At 47.4% G+C, this 20,079-nt stretch overlaps 1 protein-coding gene across 1 annotated transcript in view; it reads left to right on the top strand.

Moving 5' to 3' along the window:
* Window positions 1-20,079, top strand: part of Sergef (secretion regulating guanine nucleotide exchange factor) — a 214,906-nt gene that overhangs the window by 132,457 nt on the left and 62,370 nt on the right. Inside the window, 1 exon segment of the mRNA XM_059274441.1 lies at window positions 7,143-7,179. Coding sequence (XP_059130424.1) covers window positions 7,143-7,179 — 37 coding nt within the window.

Genomic DNA, 20,079 nt, shown 5'->3' with positions numbered 1-20,079 from the left:
TTCCCATACTGCTCTTGTCTTGCCAGTTCTGCCTGTAGCCCTCATTCTGTTAACCTTCCCAGTAAGGACTCATCCCTAGAGCCTGTTTCAGACCGAACATTCACATATGGTGCATCACAGGCTGCAGCCAGCCCCCAAACTAGATATCGTATGTCTCAGAAACATATCTTTAGAGTGAGGTGAAGAGTGGAGTCTTGTTCTGTAGATGGCAGGTGCTTGTGTGCGGTGGGCCGGACGGGTTGAGGATGTGTGAGCTGGGTCTGGTGGTTAGGATCCCATTTTCAGAGAGACAAAGGGTTTGCCAGCCAGCACTGGCTAGGGAACAAGAGTGCCAGGTTTTCTAGTCCCTTCTCCAGAGCCCATTTTCTGCTACCCCACATTAAGTGGTGAGAGTGTTGGAAATTCAGAGATTTGATGAAAGCCAACTGTAGCTCAAGTGAGAGGTGAAGGGAGCCAGGCCTCCCAGAAGCTGAGGTGGTCCATGGGGCAGTGTATTTTAGGCTATGTCTGTGTGTCTCTTGGGTATGGGTATGAATTAGAAATACAGACACAGGGAGGGAACTTGTCTTGCTGAGCTAGAGATCATAACAAAGAAGAGACTGAGTGTGGGGACAAGACAGGAGACTTTAATTCCATGACAATGTGGAACTTAAAAAAAAAATCCAATTCTGACACAGGAGTGAGAAGAAACAATGGAGTCACATGGGGGGGGGGTTCTTAATGCAGCTGGGACTGGAGCGGAGAGGACTAAACAGCAATCCAGGCTGCTCTGAGACTCCCTGAGAAGCACAGTTAATAGGCTCTGAATCTGAGTAGATGCAAGGCAGAGCCTCGGTGTCTGAGGAACGTGTCCTGAGACAATCAGCTCTCAGCTGTAGGACCCTGACTCTCCTGCCTGCCCACCCTACAGACCTCTCAGCTGCTGTCCTTTGGTGAGTCAGTTCTTCAAGTAGTCAGCGGTGTCAAGGACAGCCAAGGCAGGAGGAGTGGGCTGCTGCTGCTGCTGCTGGTGGAGTAGTGGTGCCACTCACCAGATGGGACAGCTGATGCTCGGGGTAGAAAGGGAATCCTATTTTTCTCAGGTGAGGTTACACACGGAACCTTGCTATGGGGACACTGATGTCCTGTCTCTTGCCCGTTGGCTAGATCCTCTTAACTACTGAAGTCCACGTGCCAAAGTAAAACTCTGGAGAATTCAGAACCCTAGTCTCTCCACTACAAAAGGCATGCCAGACTTCTTTAAGACTTGAGAGATTCTCTCAGTCCCGGTGACTGTTCCAGCTCAGCTCCGTTTGGGTTCCCAGCGAGGACCCTGCAAATGCCTTGAACCCATGGCAGGAGGCGTGATTGAGAGTCACATCTGAGATGTCTCACTGAGCCTAAGAGGAATCCTCAAGGAAGGGATGCGCTGCTGCTGTCTTCACCAGGTAGAGCTTGGAGGAGGGAATGAAATGCTGAGCTGGCAGCTGGCCAGGGCTCCCAGCTAGAGGCAAATGAGCAAACTCACGTTCACTTTCCTGTGCTCACATCTAACTGGCTGTTTCATTGTTGGTGATGGGAGGTTCAGTCTCAGGGTCTTGGACTTGGAGAGGCGAGTGCTCTACCTGTAAGCCCTATCTCCAGCCCCTAGTTTACATTTCCTTGGGAATGCCACCTTCAAGACTGTGCCCGTACATGCCTAGGACTATTTTGTGCTGACTTTCCCCCTCTGCTCCTGTTATCTTTTTATTGCCTCTCACTTCGTGCCCTGGAGACACTAGGCAGATAGTCTGTTGGATGGTGGAGGGACTGAGGTAGAGAATACAGGCAATGCCTGTGAATAGGCATCGTGGGAAGGACCCTGACCCAGAGCCCCCGGGTGGAGCAGCCAGCTGGGGTTGGAAGTTGATGTGTGAACAGTTCTCCAGGGCTTCCTAAGTAGACAGCGGGAAACAGGAAATCCCAGTCAAGGAAAGTAGAAGGCATATGAACTTGAAATGACGTGATGTCCTTAGAGAAAATAGGTATCATAAATGGAAAAAGAGAAAACATTATTGGGGGTTGAGAGTTTATGAGAGGTGAATATGGACCAACTCTGGCATTAAAAGTCGTGCTTTCTAATATAGGCCTTGCCCTCCCAAGACAGTGGCAGGGGGAGCTGAGGAGGGTTTTCATCAAGGCTCTGATTTGTGTGTAAGAAAGGAGGGCCCTCTCATCTGTCCTCCAGCTCTTCTGAACGGCAGACAAGACACACTGTCATCTTTTAATATCTGAGAACACTCAGGTCCTGGAGGTTAAAAATCTTGCCAAAGGTCTCAGGAGCCAGAAAGTAGAGGGCCCAGAATAGACTTGGCTTCCTAGCTTGGGCCCTTTCTCCTCATACATCGCCATTATTAATAGTCTTCTAGAAAGCTGCTTGTTGCTGGGTGGTGGGTAGGCACTAGGTGGTGGGTAGGGGCTGGGTGGTGGGTAGGCCCTGGGTGGTGGGTAGGTGCTAGGTGGTGGGTAGGGGCTGGGTGGTGGGTAGGCGCTGGGTGGTGGGTAGGCCCTGGGTGGTGGGTAGGGGCTGGGTGGTGGGTAGGCCCTGGGTGGTGGGTAGGGGCTGGGTGGTGGGTAGGCCCTGGGTGGTGGGTAGAGGCTGGGTGGTGGGTAGGGGCTGGGTGGTGGGTAGGGGCTGGGTGGTGGGTAGGGGCTGGGTGGTGGGTAGGCCCTGGGTGGTGGGTAGAGGCTGGGTGGTGGGTAGGGGCTGGGTGGTGGGTAGGGTTGGGTAGTGGGTAGACTCTGGGTGGTGGGTAGACTCTGGGTGGTGGGTAGGGGCTGGGTGGTGGGTAGGGGCTGGGTGGTGGGTAGGGGCTGGGTAGTGGGTAGACTCTGGGTGGTGGGTAGGGGCTGGGTAGTGGGTAGACTCTGGGTGGTGGGTAGGTGCTGGGTGGTGGGTAGACTCTGGCAGGAGCAAGATGAAGCAAATGGCCATTTATATACTCTCACTGAAGGAGTGTGGTGCTGGGAGCTGTGGCCTGTGTGTTCAGGGGCCCCACCTCTGCGCCAGAGCACAGAGAGGAAGAAGCCTTGGGAAGGAAGCTCCATGCACACAGCCCAGCACTGGCCTGACAGTCCATCCATCACTGTCTCATTCATGAACGCAGAACAGCAACTGTGGTGTGGTGCTGGCATTTTTCTGTCAGTGGCTGGCTTCTGGAAGCTTGATCCCTGGTGCTGGTCGGCTCCACGTCCCTGATCCCAGGGTGACCCCCAACCCACAGACACAAGTCCTTTGCCTCTCTGTGTGTTTTGTGAATTGAAGTTGTTTTTTTTTCTTAAAGGTAACATGCAGCAGAGGTGATGGTGGCTTGTAGATCAGCCAAACCCAGATTATACTTCTGTTTGCTGCCTCCTTAACTCACTGTGGAAGTCACTGAATATGTATGAGCCTCGGGCTCCTCATCTCTAAAATGAGCAAAGCCAAACATACCTGGAAAGATGTCTGTGATGATTAAAATGTGCCAATGTTTCAAAAGTGCCTTGGAGCACAGCCTGGTACAGATGAGTCCTCGGGTTATGGCAGTTTTAATTATTGTTCTTGTCACTGTCACCACACCACTACTGCTGCCACCGCAGTGAAAGAATGTTCTGGAAATAAAGACTAGTGGGAACAAAATGCCTTCTAGTCCTACTACCAGGATGCAATTGCCCCGTTAATTTACTTCTGTTACCTTTGGGGCCCCTCCCCCAGTTCTAAACACAGGAGATTTTATACTCAATTGGCTTTGTTTCCTTTGAGGAGGGAACTGCACCTTAATTTTTTTCCTTATTTTTAATAGATTTTCCTCCCTGATTATAAGAATACTGTATAAGACTCAGGAAGCAAAAGAAAAGCCGTACCTACTTCCAGTCTCCCGCCCAGACCAGGGACAGGCACCGTCAACAATCCGATGTCTCTCCTCTCAGTCCTTCTTATTTGTGTTTTATTATAGAGTGGATATTGCATTATGGATGCAGTGTTTATGTGATTTTTTTCCAGTTCACATGATATTTGGAATATTTTCTTAGTGTAAGCATCATTTTCCTAGGCTGCTTAATAGTCCATCAAATAGCTCTGCTGTAATTTTCATAAATATTTGCTTACTGTTAGACATCTAAGTTTTTTCCTGTTCATCAGTCTAAGTCGCTCCTCGTAGCAAACAGGGCCAGCCTCAGTGCAGCCAGGACGCTCACGGTGAACTCTTACCATCCCTCTAGTTCCCAGTGAGTTATCATGGAAGACTCGGGCCAGTGGCAAACCATCTCAAGCTTGGAGACAGTCTGGAGCCACTTCCCAAGAGGGCTTCTTTGCCACGCTCTGCAGGGTCCATGCAGTGTGTGTAGTCCCCTCTGCCCTGTTGAATCTGGGACATGGGATCCCAGCTCTGTGCCGGGCAGGACCTGGGAACCCAGGCTGCTCTTCTCACCCACAGTGCTCAGAGCCTTGAGAACGTCCCTGCCATCAGACCGTTCATGTCCACTAGTGCCTCGGGACGGTGACTTGTCAGAGTACGAGAGTCACCGTGGCTCTAGTGTTTTTAAATGTTTTAGATTTTAAAAGTACTTCATGGTACTTTACTTGTATGTATGTGTGTGCCCAGTGCCCATGGAAGCAGAAGAGGGCATCAGAGGAACCTCAGACAACTGTGAGCCATCATGTGGGTGCTGGGAGTTGATTCCAGTTCTTCTGGAAGAGCAGCCAGTGCTCTCAACTGCTGAGCCCTCTCTCCAGCCTCTCCAGCCTTTTTTTAAATTAACATATATTTATCTGTTATACATATGTATCATGTACAACATGAAGTTTTGAAGTAAGTACATATCATAGAATGGCCAAGTCAAGCTAATTTGTATATTAATCTCACATACTTTTCATCTTTTGTGGTGAGAAAGCTTAAAACATACTCAGCACTTATCTCTCTCTCTCTCTCTCCATGATTGCCTGTATGTTGGCATATGTGTATGTATGTGGGTATGTTTGTACATGTGCGTATGTGCATTGTGAAGCCCTGAGACTGATGTTAAGAATCATCTCCATTGTTCTTCCACCTTATTCATTGAGGCAGGGTCTCTCAAACCAAATTCAAAGAAAAAGTTTTTCAATCCAGATTGCTTAGAGATCTGTCATCTCTACCTTCTGAGACTGGAACTCTAAGGTGGGATACCATGTCCACCTTGTGTTGATGTGGGTTCTGAGGATCTGAGCTCTAGTCAGCATTTTTCCAGAATATAAAGCACCTTTATTAATTACAGTGGTTAGTGGGCTCCAGTGTGGGTGAACCCAAAGAGTACTCTGCTGAATGAAATAAGCCAAGTGCAGAAAGGCTGGATGGTCTCATTGCGGAATCACTCCTGTGGTCATGAAAGTTCTCATGTTCAGACTTGCTCTGGAACCCAGAACAAATCATTTCCTCCGGGTAGTGTAGATGAAGTGCATGGCCCTTCCACATCAGCATTGAGAGTACCTGGCCCCCTTCCTCAGGCCTGAGGTTAAAATGAGCATCCTGAAACAGGTCACACATGCTTCTCCAGAGTCTAGAACTAGAACCCAGGCAGCCACTATCATTTTCCATCCCTGTCACTTCCTCCTGACAGCAGGTAGATAACGTAGAGACCAGAGGGGTAGAAGTATCTGCCAGGGGTTGGAGATCCTGGATTCAGAGCCCTGAACGACCAACTGTTTCCTCTCTCTGAGGCTTTCTTCCTCCCTCCCTCCCTCCCTCCCTCCCTTTTCCTTCCTCCCTCCCTTTCCCTCCCTCCCTTTCCCTCCCTCCTCTCCCTTCCTCCTTCCTTCCCCCTCCCTCCCTCCCCCTCCCTCCCTCCCTCCCTCCCTCCCTCCCTCCTCCCTCCCTCTCTCTCTCTCTCTCTCTCTCTCTCTCTCTCTCTCTCTCTCTCTCTCTCTCTCTCTTTCATGCACTTGGTACCTTTATTCATTCTCTCCTCTGTCAGATGTTAACTGAGCCCCAGCTTTGGACATATCACAAGTACAATACAGAGGTGAGACACAGCTGTGTTCTCGGGGTGCATGTGTCTAGTGCAGAGACCAGAAGAAACCTAAAGGACAAGGTGCCTGCTGCAGTGTGGTGCCCGATAGATGGGCAGAGTGACGAGTACCTGAGTCAGCCTAAACACCGTAGCCAAGGGGTTCAGCAACACTTACCCTGCTCTTACCTTGTGCTCCGAGGTGGAAAGTGAATAGACCTTTTGTATAGGTGGTGGGGAGGCCGTTCTGGGTGGACAAACAAGCACGTACTCAAGCGCAGGAGAATACAGTATGTTTGGAGGCCACAGGGAGTCTGGGCTGGAAGGGGAGGGGCCAGAGCAGAAACATCTGCTTCCACTGACTTCTTAAGAGGCTCATTTTATCACTAAATAACAATGATGGTCTTTTTAGTTCAGTGTTTGAAAATGGTTACCTTTTTTGCTGTGCCTTTCCAGTTTTTTAAAGTAACATGTGCATTATGGAAATTTTGAAGACTGGGCTGGGTGTGGCAGCCCATCCTGTAATCTCAGCACTTGGGAAGTAGAAGTCCAAGTTTAAGGCCGGCTTTAGCTACATGAGACTCTAAACTTTCGGATGTCGCAGGGAGTGGGGTGGGGGGTTGCTGGAGAGATGGCTCAGTGATTAAGAACACTGACAGAGGACCAGGTTCAATTCCTGGCACCCATGTGGTAGCTCACAACTGTCTCAAACTCCCAAGCCAGGGGATCCACCACCCCCTTCCGACCTCTGTGGTTACTGCATACACAGGGTGCACAGGCATGCATGCAGACAAAATGCCCATACACATAAAATAAAATGAAAAAAAAAAAAGAAATAAAACTAATTAAAATTTTAAGTGAAAAGAAGAAAGTTTGAAAAGTAAAAGTAGAAAGAAAAAAATCACTGGTAGTCTAACTGGCTAAAGGCAGCTTTAACATCTTGATGCATTTCTATTCAATGTTTTTTCACACTGACTTTTTATATAGCTGTGAATGTTATGATTATAATTTTAACCTTTGTATATGATGCTCCTTTCTACATCTTTCTAAGATTTGCCACAATGAATGTGTATGTCATTATAAAATAACCATGATCACAAAGCATACCAGCTGAGATAGCTATTCAGTTTTTTTAATAGCGTATATTTTCTTTACTTTTACAGATTGCTTGCGGCTCAGAGCACAATTTGGCAGTAATTAGTAAGTAACTTTTACACTGATAACGGTTGATTGTGAAACCCATGTAACAGAATTGGAGAAGACTCTTTGGGGCTTTGGGGAGCCAGGCTTGGTGGTGTGCATCTGTAACCCCAGCATTCCAGAAGCTAAATACAAGTTCCAAGCCAGTCTGGGATATATAGTGAGACTGTGTGTCCTCTGTGTGTATGTGTGAGGGGGGGGGAGGGAGAATTTTGGGGGACATTTTTGGTGACATTAGAAGCCCATTTTATGAATATTTCAGACTATATCATTGAGTATCTTTTAAAGCACCTGAGCTAGCTCCTGCCTCAGAAAATAACATTGAAAGATCTAATTCATATTCTTGCACATCACGTGTAGACAGCGAGACATAAAACTGGGGAGTGACTTGGACACTTCTGGAACTCTGGGTAAACCCATTCTAGAAAGTTCTTTCCTCTTGGTCTGGCTCTGCCTTGGAAGCACAGGGCTTGGCTCCCTGCCCTTGCTGCCTGGTGTACAGCAGCACCAGGGACTCCCAGTCAAGACACAGCCCTGGTTCATTGAGACTTGCTTTTAGCTGGCTCTGGATAATGCAAGTTCAAGGTTTTCATGACTGCACCCAGGAGGCTTTCATTCAGGAAAGCTCTCTGTTACTTTCCCTGATGAAACTGCACAGTATGGCAGAATGGGGCTTCTTAAACTCTTGCTGCTCATGACCCCTTTCCACGCAACATGATCCAGATGTGCAGGTGAATACAAGTGTATACAAACCAGACAAGTACTGGCAATACCTCATAAAGAAATTTATTTTAAAAACAGTTTTTTGGTATACATGAAATTGTATTATTAAAGGACAACAGCAGACTTGTGTACTAATGAGATGGGTGTGCGTTTATTTTTACACAGAGAGTTAACTCTTGGTTGAAAGTTTGATATTGGATGTCGTCAGTGCTGAGAACACCACTTCCCATGAATACCCAGTACAAGACAGCAGTATGTTTAGGACCATTTCAGAGATTGTTGGACATTCTGTCCTAAGCCAAAATTCTCTTAATGGTGGGGGGGGGGGGCACACATAGCACTTGTTTCAGGGATCAGAACTCATGTCTTTAGGCTTGGTGGCCGGTGGCTTTTACTCACTGAACCATCTGGCCACTTCTATGTAATGACTTAAAAGAAATCCAAATCAGTAGCTCATATAGCAGTTTTCAAAATCAAGCATTATATCGTAGCACAGTCTGAAGATACACCACTTTGATGCTGCTGAGGCAGGACGTTGAGAAAAAGTCAAAAAAAGTCTTTGTTCTCGTACTTTGACATCATGCTTCTAAAGGAGCAAAAACCAATTTATATCACAGGGAGTCCGAGCTGAGGTGTTTCAGGCAGGCTTTGCTGGCCTTGTCATGTGTTCAGAATCAAGGCCGCAGTGAAGTCACATGATACAACGTGGGCAAGCGCTACCAATAACACCTTGGCTTCATTACATATTTGATTTTGAAATAATTTGTTATTGTCGTGTGTTTAGAAACCTTTTACTCCTGCCAGATTTTTCATATTCACAACTCCATATGAGGTTGTCACCACAGTTTAAGAAACTGGGCGTTATAGACTGCAGTATAGTGGCAAGGGTCCAGAGTTCAGTTCAGGCTTCTGTACTAGTGGGAACTCAGACAAGGTATTTAACCCCTCTCTGCCTCATTTTCCTTGTCATTAAAACAGCCCGGCACATAGTGTTAATGTGATAGAGTATGGGCTGCTCTTGCAGAGAACCCCAGTTTGGTCCCCAGCAATCATGTCCAGCAATGACAACCACCTGTAACTCCAGCTCCAGGTGATACAAAGCCCTCTTCTGACCTCCATAGACACTGAGCTCACTTGTACAAACACATACACACATAATTAAAACTGAAAGTAAATCTTTTAAAAAAATAGTTTAAAAAATTTTTAAGCAATGTTAGTTGCTGTTATTTAATGTGATTAGTTTCCTGGGTTGCCTTTGTTAGGCTTTAGTTCGACCTATAAATTAGAAGATTTAAAACCAAACACCAAGTTTCCCTCCAGCCTCTGCCTGCCTCTTGCCCGTGGTTTGTTCTGTTTCTGTGTCCTAGCCTCAGACTCCAGGCTTCTGGAAGGGAAGCACTCTGTGCCCTCCTCCCCTTTCTTGCCTGTGCACAGCACCTGGCTAAGCAGAGCCGGAAGCATGCTTGACCTGAGCCAGACTGACGCAGTTCTCAGGGCTGGAGGGGTTTGAGCGTTTGTCCCACTGTCATGTGCGAGAACCAAGGGCAGCAGAGAAAAGCTGCCAGCAGCCGTGGAAAGGCAGAGGAGCTGGAGTCAGGCGAAGCTAGAAAAGGTAGCAGCCAGCCTGTCTTCCGCCTTGCAGCAGGGGCAGGCAGTTGACACCGGAACTGCTGTGGTCTGGCTGTAATTAAGACAAGCTAACGAGAGAATCGAAGGCGGGGCCCAGTCGCTGCTGCTGTCACCGGATGGAGCAAGGCAGTTTCCCCTGGGACCAGCATGGCCAAAAGGGTAATCTATACATGATGCACACAACTCAGCCGCAAGAGACGGCCCAAGCTAGCAGAGCTGGAAGCTGACCGACAGAGACAGCCTGGTACCTGGAGCGAGCAGAGCCAGCCCGCAGACAGCCATGACTCCAACCAGTCCATCTCTGTGTGAACTCCGTTTCCCTCCTCACCCGTGCAATGGGGGTAATAATTCCTGAATGCAGGGCTGTGGTGCAGGTTAGGCAAGATAAAATCCACAATTGCCTCTTGTGTCTATTTCTTTGTTTCTGATTTACCTTGGTATGGAAAGTGGTAGAAAACTGTTCTAGTGAAGCATTTCTTTGTTGGGAGAGGGAAATGAAGATATTTTGGGAAAGAGGTGTCCCATATTATCTCAGTGAGGCTGTCAGAGTCAGTGTGGGGGGGGGGGACTGGAAAAGTGTTTGAGTCCTTTGAAATTAGACATTGTTCTGGTTTGGAGCTTAGAGGTGGAGGGAGCACATGCCTCATACGCACGAGGAGGCTCGGGGTTTGATCCCAGTACCATACACAATAAAAATATACATATAAGTCAATAAATAAGCTGGGTATACTGGTACGTGCCTGGAATCCCAGCACGTGGGAGGCTGTGACAGTATCATTGAGTTAGAGGTCAACCTAGTTTCCATAGTTATATTACATGGTTACAGTTGCCATGCTGACCAGGGCTACATTGTGAGACCTGTTCTACCCCACTAAAGTAAATGAAATAATAATAAAGGGAAATGGAAATTTAAATCATTTATTCATTTATTGTGTGTATGTATATGTACCTTCATAAGTTTATATGTACCACATGCATAATGGTGCCCACAGAGGTCAGAGGGCATCAGATCGCCTGAGTCCCCCGATGTGGGTACTAGGAACTGAGCCCAGGTCCTCTCCAGCTCCACAAACATAATTTTCGTTTGGTCCTTAGTGCCCAGGACTGGCTCGGTGTGTTAAACAGAGAGCTCCAGGGTCAGGAAAGGTAGGCCTGGTCACAGCATTCCCAGATGTCCATCCACTTGGGGGCTAAGACTCAGGTGCTCTGGGGTAATACAGTCCCCAAAGGATGCCCTGCAGAGAGCATGCTTTGCAGGCAGAAGTAGCGAGAAGCTGCTGCCTGTCCACCCTGGCTGGAGGCCAGCAGGAGAGAGGCAAGCTGGAGAAGAGCCCTAGCAGCTTGAGCCCCTGGCCCCAGCTGCCTGCTCCCCAGCCCCATTGCCCCACTGTATCACACAGACTCCTGCCTCCAGTCCGCTCTGAACCAGCACCACTACCTGGGACTAGAGTCCACACGGGATAGACTTGGAATACTTCCAGAAGAGACTGGAATGGAGTCAGAAGAAACCAGACTTTGCTCACAAGCAGGAGCCTTACTAGCTGACATATGTTTGCTGACCAATCAGCCTGGCTAGGGAAGTGAGGCAAAGAAGGGGAAAGGATGGCGTGGAGGATACGCCGTGTCTTAGGGAGGAAGCCCAAGGTCACAGTGTATATGTGTTCTAACCCACTTTATGGACAAGGGTTAGCTGGGTTAAACGGGTTGCCCAGCAGTGTACATGGTTAAGCTGTCAGCCTGCCTGGGACTACTCTTCCCACCCACTACGTCCTGTGCCTGCAGCAGTAACAGGTGCTTACGTTATTGACCTCACACAGTTGCTAGTAGAATACTGATGGACACAAAAGGAAGGGTACAGTGTTAGCTGTTACGTTTATCTGTTATGACCTCATAGAAGGGAGTGATTATAATTGACTTTAAGGGGCCTGAGACCCAGGGACCCACTGAGAGCTGTACAAGCTAGAGAAAAAGGTATCTTTATCCTGGATGTCAGTGTCCCGGACAAAGTCTGCATGTAGCTGCAGAGGCCGTGGTGAGATGAATTCTGACCCTATCTGGGATCTGGACATCTCAGTAGCCCTTGAGACAGTGCCAACCCAGATTTGTTCCAAGCCAGGATTCTGCTACCCATTCCCCAAACAGGGACCCAGGCTCTGCCTGTCCAGCCAAGGGCAGGGTTCTTGGCAGCCACTTTTCAGCTTCCTCCAGAGAAAAGAATTCTACGAGGTGACTTTATCTGCGTCTAGGTTTCTTTCTCCTCTTTTTGGCAGTTTAGGTGAGCCCTTCCCTTAGTTTCTCAATTAAGTCTTTCTTGGTATGTCTGATACTTGCCTCCAGGCCCCTGTGGTGAGGCAAGATGGCAGGTGGTGGGAGTCCCTGCCTGGGAAGGACTGTTAGATCTAGCCCTGCGGGTGCTGAGATGACAGCTGAGGAGAGAGCGGAGTCCCTTGCCGTAACTGAGTTGGCCACTCCACCTCCTGCCTCCTGCAGTTACCCTGCTCCGCTGAGCCGGATCCCCAATCTGTAATCATGCCACCATGATGCCCACCCCAGAAGTGGTCTTCCCGAGTGGCATGGGCATGAAGAGTTCCTACTCTGTGCCTGCACATCATAGGTGCCTGGGCTGGTGCTCACTCACCTGGCTCATTTGTCGTCTTCTTTATTTCTGTCCACCCAGGATTTCCCTCCATAGCTTCCATTGTAGACAGGCTGCTGTTGGCAGAAATGAGCAGGGTCACATGGCCACAGTACTCAGAAGACCCTTGCTAGGAAAGCAGCTCAGTGAGCAAAGGGCTAGCCATTTGTTCTAGTCACTTTTCTTCTTCTTACTTGACAAGAGCAACGTGAGGAAGACAGAGTTTATTTTGGCTCACAGTTCCAGGGATACAGTCCATCTTGGCAGGAAGTCACGGCAACTAGAACAGAAGGCAGCTGCTCACATTGTACACAGGAAGTGGAGACTGACCAATACTGGCGCTCAGCTCACTTCCTCCTTATCATTGTTGACTGAGACCTCAGCCTATGGAACGGGACCACCCCCTTTTAGGGTGAAGTGTTCCCACCTCAATTAACCCAATCTAGACAATCTAGAGTAACTGTCACATCATGGGTTTGTTGGCCAGCCAGTCTTGTCTACTCAGTGGGCTCCAGGGCAGTGACAGACCCTGTTGCAAAACAACAACATGGATGTCTCCTGGGGAATGACAGCTGAGGTTGGCCTTTGGCCTGTGCACACGTGTTCATACAGAGGAGGAGGTAGGCAGGCAGAGAGAGCTGGCCTTTCTCTGCACTCCACCCAGACCCTGTGAAGAGGATGTTATTGGTGATGGCTTTCTGGAGCACAGGCTTGCCAGACAGCCTTTGTTAAAGGGTTGTATATTGGCAGGAAGAAGCACGGTCCCTACTTTTCTAAGCAAAGCCAGTTCTTGTACCAAATTGAAATGATAGTCTGCGCATCATTTTGCTGGTGATTTACAGCTGTTGCACCCTTGAACCTTGGTTAGATGTATGGGAAGCATCTACCCCTAGCCTGGCACTCATCAAACAGGGCCACGTCAGAATTTAATAGAGAAAAGTGTAATAGAGGAAAATTACTTTTTTTACTTTTATTTTATGGCACTAGCAACGGTACCTTCGAACCCCGGGCTTTGCAGAGTGCTTTGAAGCATGTTCCAGCTTGCGTGTCCGTCTGTGGCATGTGATAGGCAGGCTATAAATGCCTTCTCTAGTGATGCCGTTTCATTTTCATAGCTACGTGATGAGTCAGTACTGCCATGAACATTGTTATGTCACTGTGGGAAAGTATAGTGATAGGATAAATTTCCAGAAGTGAAATTATTATGCAAAAGGGAAATTGTGTTTTCAATTTTGCAAGACACTGCAAAATTCTCCTCCATAAGGATGATAGCATTTTTTCATTCCAATCAATAATATGCAACAGTGCCCATTTTTTTGCAGTGTGCCTAATAGAGGGTTGTAAAGATTTGGATTTTTGCCAGTCTAATGTGACTGGTGAACAACTATTCAAGGTGGCTTTTTAATTACTTTTTGTTTCATTTTGTTTTGAGACAGTGTCTCTACATAGCTCTGGCTGTTCTAGAACTCACTGTGTAGATCGGGTTGGCTTTTGGACTTACAGAGATCCACCTGCCTCTGCCTCCTGAATGCTGGGGTTAAAGGCGTGCCCACTATTCCTGACTTTTTTTTTTACTTTATACATTTGAATGTTTTGCCTAAATGTATATTTGTGTACCACATGCTTGCCTAGTGCTCATGGGGCCCAGAAGAGGGAGTTACAGAAAGTCACTAACCACGCTGTGGGTGCCAGGGATCTAACCCAGGTCCTCTGCAAGAACAGGCAAGTGCTCTTAGCCCCTGAGCCGCTCTTTAGCTCTTCTAATTACTTCTGAACTTGAAGCACATTTATGGACTGGCAAGATGGCTCAGTGGGTATAGACATGCCTCTAAGCCTGAAAACCTGAATTTCAACCCCATGACTGACTTGGAGCTCCAGAAAACTGAGGTTGTCCTCTGACCTACACACACACACACACACACACACACACACACACACACACACAAATGGATATAACATTTGTGATGACTAATCTTGGTAGTCAGCCTGGTTAGGTTGGGAAGTAAACGAACGATTACTAAGGCAACTGACATCGTACCTACCTGAGAGGGCCTCCACGTGAATGTCTATGTGTTTCCAGAGATAATTAGACCACGAGGGTTCTGACCTCATGAATGGTTTGATCTGTCAATGGGTTCAAATTTTGAATAGACTCTTGGGAGGTCTGAGTGGTGAGGCCCGCTTGGAGGAAGTGGTGGCTTGAATGTATTCTCAGGGCCTGGATCTTGCCCGACCCACTTCCTGTTACTGCTCCAGGCTGCTTCCTGTCTGCCATGATGTGAGCTGCTTTATTGTGCCCTCCTTGACACAATGACTGAAGCCTCAGACATCATGAACCAAACATATTCTTCTTTTAAATTATTTGTTGGGTCACAGCACTGATACAATTTATAGAACATATATAGTGCATTTAAATCCTAAGGATTTGGATTAATGGCTTTTCACACAGATATGTGCCCAAGAACTACCACCTAGGGCAAGATACAAGACATTTCCAGCACCTCAAAAGACAACCTCATGCCCCATCCCAGCCGATAACTCTCCCCTGGTGGGGAGCCTCTGTTCTTCTGTCTCTAAAGATGAGATTTGTCAGTGTGAACGTCATGTAAAGAGCACATTCCTGCTGTTTGGCTTCTGACCAGCACATCGTGTCTCTAAGAATTATTCATGCTGTACGCAGCAACAGCTCTTTGTTGTTGCTCGTTGTTATTCCTCTCTGTGATTGTACCGCATTGTGTTTATTTGGTGAACTGTTGGTGAACATCTGGTTTCTGTGAGGGATTATGAGGAAAGCTGCTGTGAGTATCTCATAGATGTCTCCTGCATGTGTAATTAAAAAGAGGAGCTGTAGGTCACATGTTTAATAATGGACACCTGTGGTGTTTGGATGAGAATGGCCCTCAGAGGCTCATGTTTGAATGCTTGGCCCCCAGTCAGTGGAACATTTTGGGAAGGATTAGGAGGTGTGACCTTGTTGGAGGAAGTGTGTCACTGGGTGGGCTTTGAGGTTTCAAAATCTCATACCATTCTAGTTAGCTTTCTGTCTGCTTTGTGGTTGTCTCAACATGTAAGGGGTGAGTGACAACTGCTGTAGTGCTCTGCCTGCCGCCTGCCTGCCTGCTGCTGCTGCTTCTGCTGCCATGCACCTGCCATAATGGCCATAGATTCACCCTCTGGAACTCTGGGTCCCAAAATTAAATACTTTATTTTACAAGTTACCTTGGACATGGTGTCTCTTCATTGTGATATAAAAGTAACTAACACAATACTGTTTAAGCATTTCCTAGAGTCGTTGCACCAGTTCATACCAGCAATCTGTGAGTGCCCTCTTGATTCTATGTCCTCCCCAGGTACTGTCAGCCTTATGGCCTTAGGCCATTCTGATGAGTGTATGGTACAGCATCTCACTGATTTTAATTCATGTTTCTGTTAAAAATATTGCAGCTAATGACGTGGAAAGCATTTGCCTATGCTGGTAGGCTGCTTGGAAGCTTCTTTCAGTCCAGAGGTGTTAAATCTTTGCCCACTGTTTTACAGTGGATTGTCTGGTTTTCCTTAATGATTGGTGGCTTGCAGAGTCCACCATTTATTGGAAAATTGCACTGCAAACACCTCTTTCAACCCTTTGCCATCTTCATAATATCTTTTGGTGAGTAGATGTTCTATGTCCTAGGGAAGTCCAGATTATCAATCTCTTCTTCAATGCTTTGAGGTATTGGTACCCAGTTTAAGACAGTTGACCCACTCCAAGGTCATGAACATTTTCTTCTGTGTTTTTTATGTGGAATTTTGTTTTGCCTGTTACGTTTAGAACAGAAACTCCATCTCAAATTCATTTTTAAAACATTGCTTTAGCACTGTCTATTAACAAGTTTAATCTTTAGCCGCTGAACTGCAGGGACCTCTTAGCTAAAGGTCAAGAGATTGTATATACATATGAATGTGCTTTGAGACGAGTCTTTCTTTCTATTATTATTAGTTTGGTTTGTAAGATTATTATACTATTCTAGCACTCAGACTGCTGAGGCAAAGATCACTAGTTGGAGGATAATCTGGGCTACATAGCAAGACCCTGTCTCAACACACAGACATACACAGACACACACACACACACACACACACACACACACACACACACACACACACACTGGCCTTTTTAGTTCCCGTCATCTTAGTTATTTTAAGTGGGGTTCAGCATCCTTTCCTATGTTGAGGCCACTGACGTTCCCTCCTGGGAGAAGGGTTACTTCATCCCTACATTGGTTTAGTCATTGCTGTCGTAATAAGTTACTACAGCATTAGTGGCTTCAAACAACGTTGTCTTAAGGCTGAAGTCAGAAGTCTCGATAGGTCTCTGGGCTAAAGGCAGGATGGTGATTTGTTTCTTTCTTTTCTGGTAGCTCTAGAGTGAGTCTGTCACCTTTTCCATCTTCTGTGGACCACCTGTTCAGAAGTGACGTATAGCCCCTCGGCTTCAAAGCCAGCAGCGGCTGATGGAAGCTCTGTCCTCCGTGGTCCTCTGACCTGACTCTTTCATCCCTCCCTATCCCCATTTGGCCTCAAGGTTATGTTGGACCCACTTGGATAATTTAGCACAATCTTTGTGGTAAAGTTAGCTCATCAGTTCCCTTCATTTGTTCATTCAGTTCTTTGTAATCTAACCCTAGATTCCCAGGCTGCAGGCGTTAGGACCCAAGCATCCTTGGGTAGTCACTGTTATTCTTACCATGGTATCCTGTCCCTGTGATACAGGGTCTGCATGGCCCTGCTTCCCCCATTCCCCACAGTCATATGTTGAAATTTAACCCCAGTGTGGAAACACTCAGATATGGGAGATGGGGTCTTTGAGAGGTGACTAGGTCATGACAGCTGTCCGTAAGAAAAAATTAATGCCCTTAGGAAAGAGGCCCAAGGGAGCTTATTTGTCCATTTCCCCACATGAGGACATTTAGTAGGTGCCATCTATGAGAAATAGTTTCCACCAAACACAAAGCCAGCTTTCACCTTGGAGTTCCCAGCATCCAGGTTTTGAGTGGTCAAGTCCTATTTAGAAATGACCACAGCTAGGGCACTGGATAGAGCAGCTCAGGCAAGCTGATAGCCCTCTCACACCAGTGGACAGTGGGTCACTATGAGTATTCTACTTAAGGAACAGCTGTCCTTTCTCGATGGCGTTATTACACATATAATTTCCTGGGTTTTTCTTTCTTTGTTTTTGCTTTTGGTGTTTTGGCCTATTTTGCCTTTATGATTTTCGCCATGTAACCTTTTCTGATAGCAAGGATTAAATTTATCAGTCAGTTCAATATGGCTTCTGGATGTTAAGCTGGCGCAGTCCTCCACAGCTATGTGTGGAGGCACATGTGTGGGGGTCCAGAACTCAACCTCAGTGAGTTACCTAAGTACCAGACACTTTTTTCCTTTAAAGACAGGGTCTCTCATTAGCCTGGAGCTTGTCAAGTAGGTTAGGCTGGCTGACCATTGAGCACACGGATCTGCCTCTCTCCACCTCCCCAGAGCTGGGGTTACAAGCATGCCTCTCCTCTCCTTGCTTTCCCTGTGTGGGCTCTGAGAATCAAACACACATCCTTTACTGAGTCATCTCTCTGGCCCTGTGCTTTCTGTTTTCTTCTTTTGATATGTTAGTCGTTGATCCGTTTGGAATCTAGCCTAGTTTAGAATGTCAGGTGTAGATTCAACTTCATTATTCTCCAGATGGCTACTCAATTATCTCAACACTGTTGATCGAAGCCTTTGGCTGACTTCCTGGCTCCTGTTGCTACCAGAGTAGCCCTAAGGCTCCAAGAGAGGCAGGGACTTCCCCAGCGTGCCAGTGATGGAGTTAGGATGCAGTCTACTGAGTGCTGCTCGGACTGGAGCTGCGGCTGCTTCTCACGGGCCTGCCTGGGCTGTGTACCAGGCAGAGGGAATGCTGAAGCAGAGCTTCTGCTGGCTCTGATGCTCAGTGTGGTGCTCAGGGCCCTGATCCTGGCTCACTCCGCTCTGGAATGGATTGGTTTGCTTTCCTGTCTCACCTGGTGGCTTGGGCACTGTTTTCCTCTCCACCAAGCCAGAAACATAACCAAAGCTTCCACATCTGGAAGATGTATTTATTGTTGGTGGTGGGGGTTTTTTGGGGAGTGGAGGGTGTATTGTTTTGTTTTCCTGCTATTTTTCCTGAAGAAGGAATGGTTGTATCCCTCCGCAGGAGTCATGCTAAATGACATGGCAAGGTGAGACTGCCAGGCTGTGGAAAAGGCTCCTGTACTTGCCAAATTATTCTGTCAGGCTGGCCCTTTTTAGCACAAAGGTGACCGTGACATTTTTGTATATTTCTCTGGTTCTTTTAGAGTTGTTTAGGGTAGCAGAGACTACATTTGTGACCCTCTGCACTTACAGATACAGAAGTCAGTGGGAGCTTTGAGAAAGTGAATCTAATAACCAAAGTGAATTCAAGGCAAAAATTATAAAGAATTGGAGTAAATTAGAATCCTTCTGCTGTGCAAGGGCTGAACTCTGGTCCCAGCAGTGGCTGACACTGTAACCCTAGGCAGTTGGATATTTGGACAGGTGGTTTCTGAAGAAGTCTGCACCTCTCGGCATCTGTCTTTGTGTCTGTGACCTACATCACTATCTTGATAAAACTAAGCAATATGTACATGCTCCTCGAATGCTTTTTAAATATTGACTGAATAGTATGATCTTCCCTTCCTTTGGTTTACTGGTCCCTGATAACATGGCACGTGACATTATGGATACTGTGGAGAAGTATGGTAGTTGGGTGTCTTGGAGAGCTCATGTATAATGAGAAAGAGTTTTGGATGGATTCTGGCACATGCTTTGCTTGTACATACTGAATGGATGAGTGAGTGAATGAACACAAGGTAGACAGGGACGAGAAACAGAAGAGAGAGGGAAGGGGAAGGTGTGGTTCGTTTTGGAAATCCCTGTGAGAGGGGTAGGTCCTGAGTGATGGGAGCAAGCGTTCTGTGTAAGGGGGGATGTGTGCACAGGAAGGCAGGCTTTAATGTGGGAGTCAGGCTGGAGGGACAAGTGGGTGACCGCGAAGACAGTTTAGGGTTACATTGAGCCAAGTCTTCAGTCCCGTTGACTTTACTGCTCAGACAGAGTGGAGCTGTGAGGCAAAATACTTCAGAAGCCAACTAGTATAAGAAATAAAAATGACTTTGTAAAGGACAGTGCCTTTTTACAGAGCAAAAGGACCATGAGGGTGGTTGAGCAACTGCTAAATGCTGGCACCACTCCGAGTCTTTTGCATATATCATTGCAGTTAGCTATCATCTGAGGCTGGGGATGTAGCTCAGTGGTCGAGGACTTTGCCTAGCATGCATGAAGCCCTGGGTTTAATGCTGCCGCTCCCCTCCCCCAGGTGGGGGGAGGTAAAGCTCATTAAGTCATAAAAGAGAAATTAGATAAGAATTGTCTGTTTCCGGTGGCAAATCAAGACTTGAGGGGGAGCCCAGATTCCACCTGCTGACTCTCTGGGTATGCTTTTCTTGTCACAGTGTGATCCCTTGTAAAGATCAAACTTGGCTAATCAGCCTCCCAAGCAGGCTCACCTGAGCTCTCAGTGTGCGCGAGGCAGAAGACAGCGACAGCAGAGCTGCCATTACTGACAGCCCTGGTCTAGAGGGCAGAAGCCAGACTCTGTCCCCTGTGTCACGTGAGCACAGCACTGCAGGGATCAGTTGTCTATAGCAACTGAGCAGCTTTGACAGTGGCCACAGAGTCAAACCAGTGAGCCATTGAGCCCAACCTTGGGCAAAGTCTGGGGGCACATCTGTCTCCCTGGGAACATCTAACATCTGGACTCATGTTGTGGCCTCCAGGCCTTTTGCCCTTTGCCTTTGGAATCCCCTTTCCCCTCCAGGAGCATGCCCAGCTCTTTCACG

The sequence above is a fragment of the Peromyscus eremicus genome, chromosome 1 (assembly GCF_949786415.1).
Source record: "Peromyscus eremicus chromosome 1, PerEre_H2_v1, whole genome shotgun sequence".
Lineage (NCBI taxonomy): Eukaryota > Metazoa > Chordata > Mammalia > Rodentia > Cricetidae > Peromyscus > Peromyscus eremicus.
This window is presented reverse-complemented; position numbering and strand designations above follow the sequence as displayed.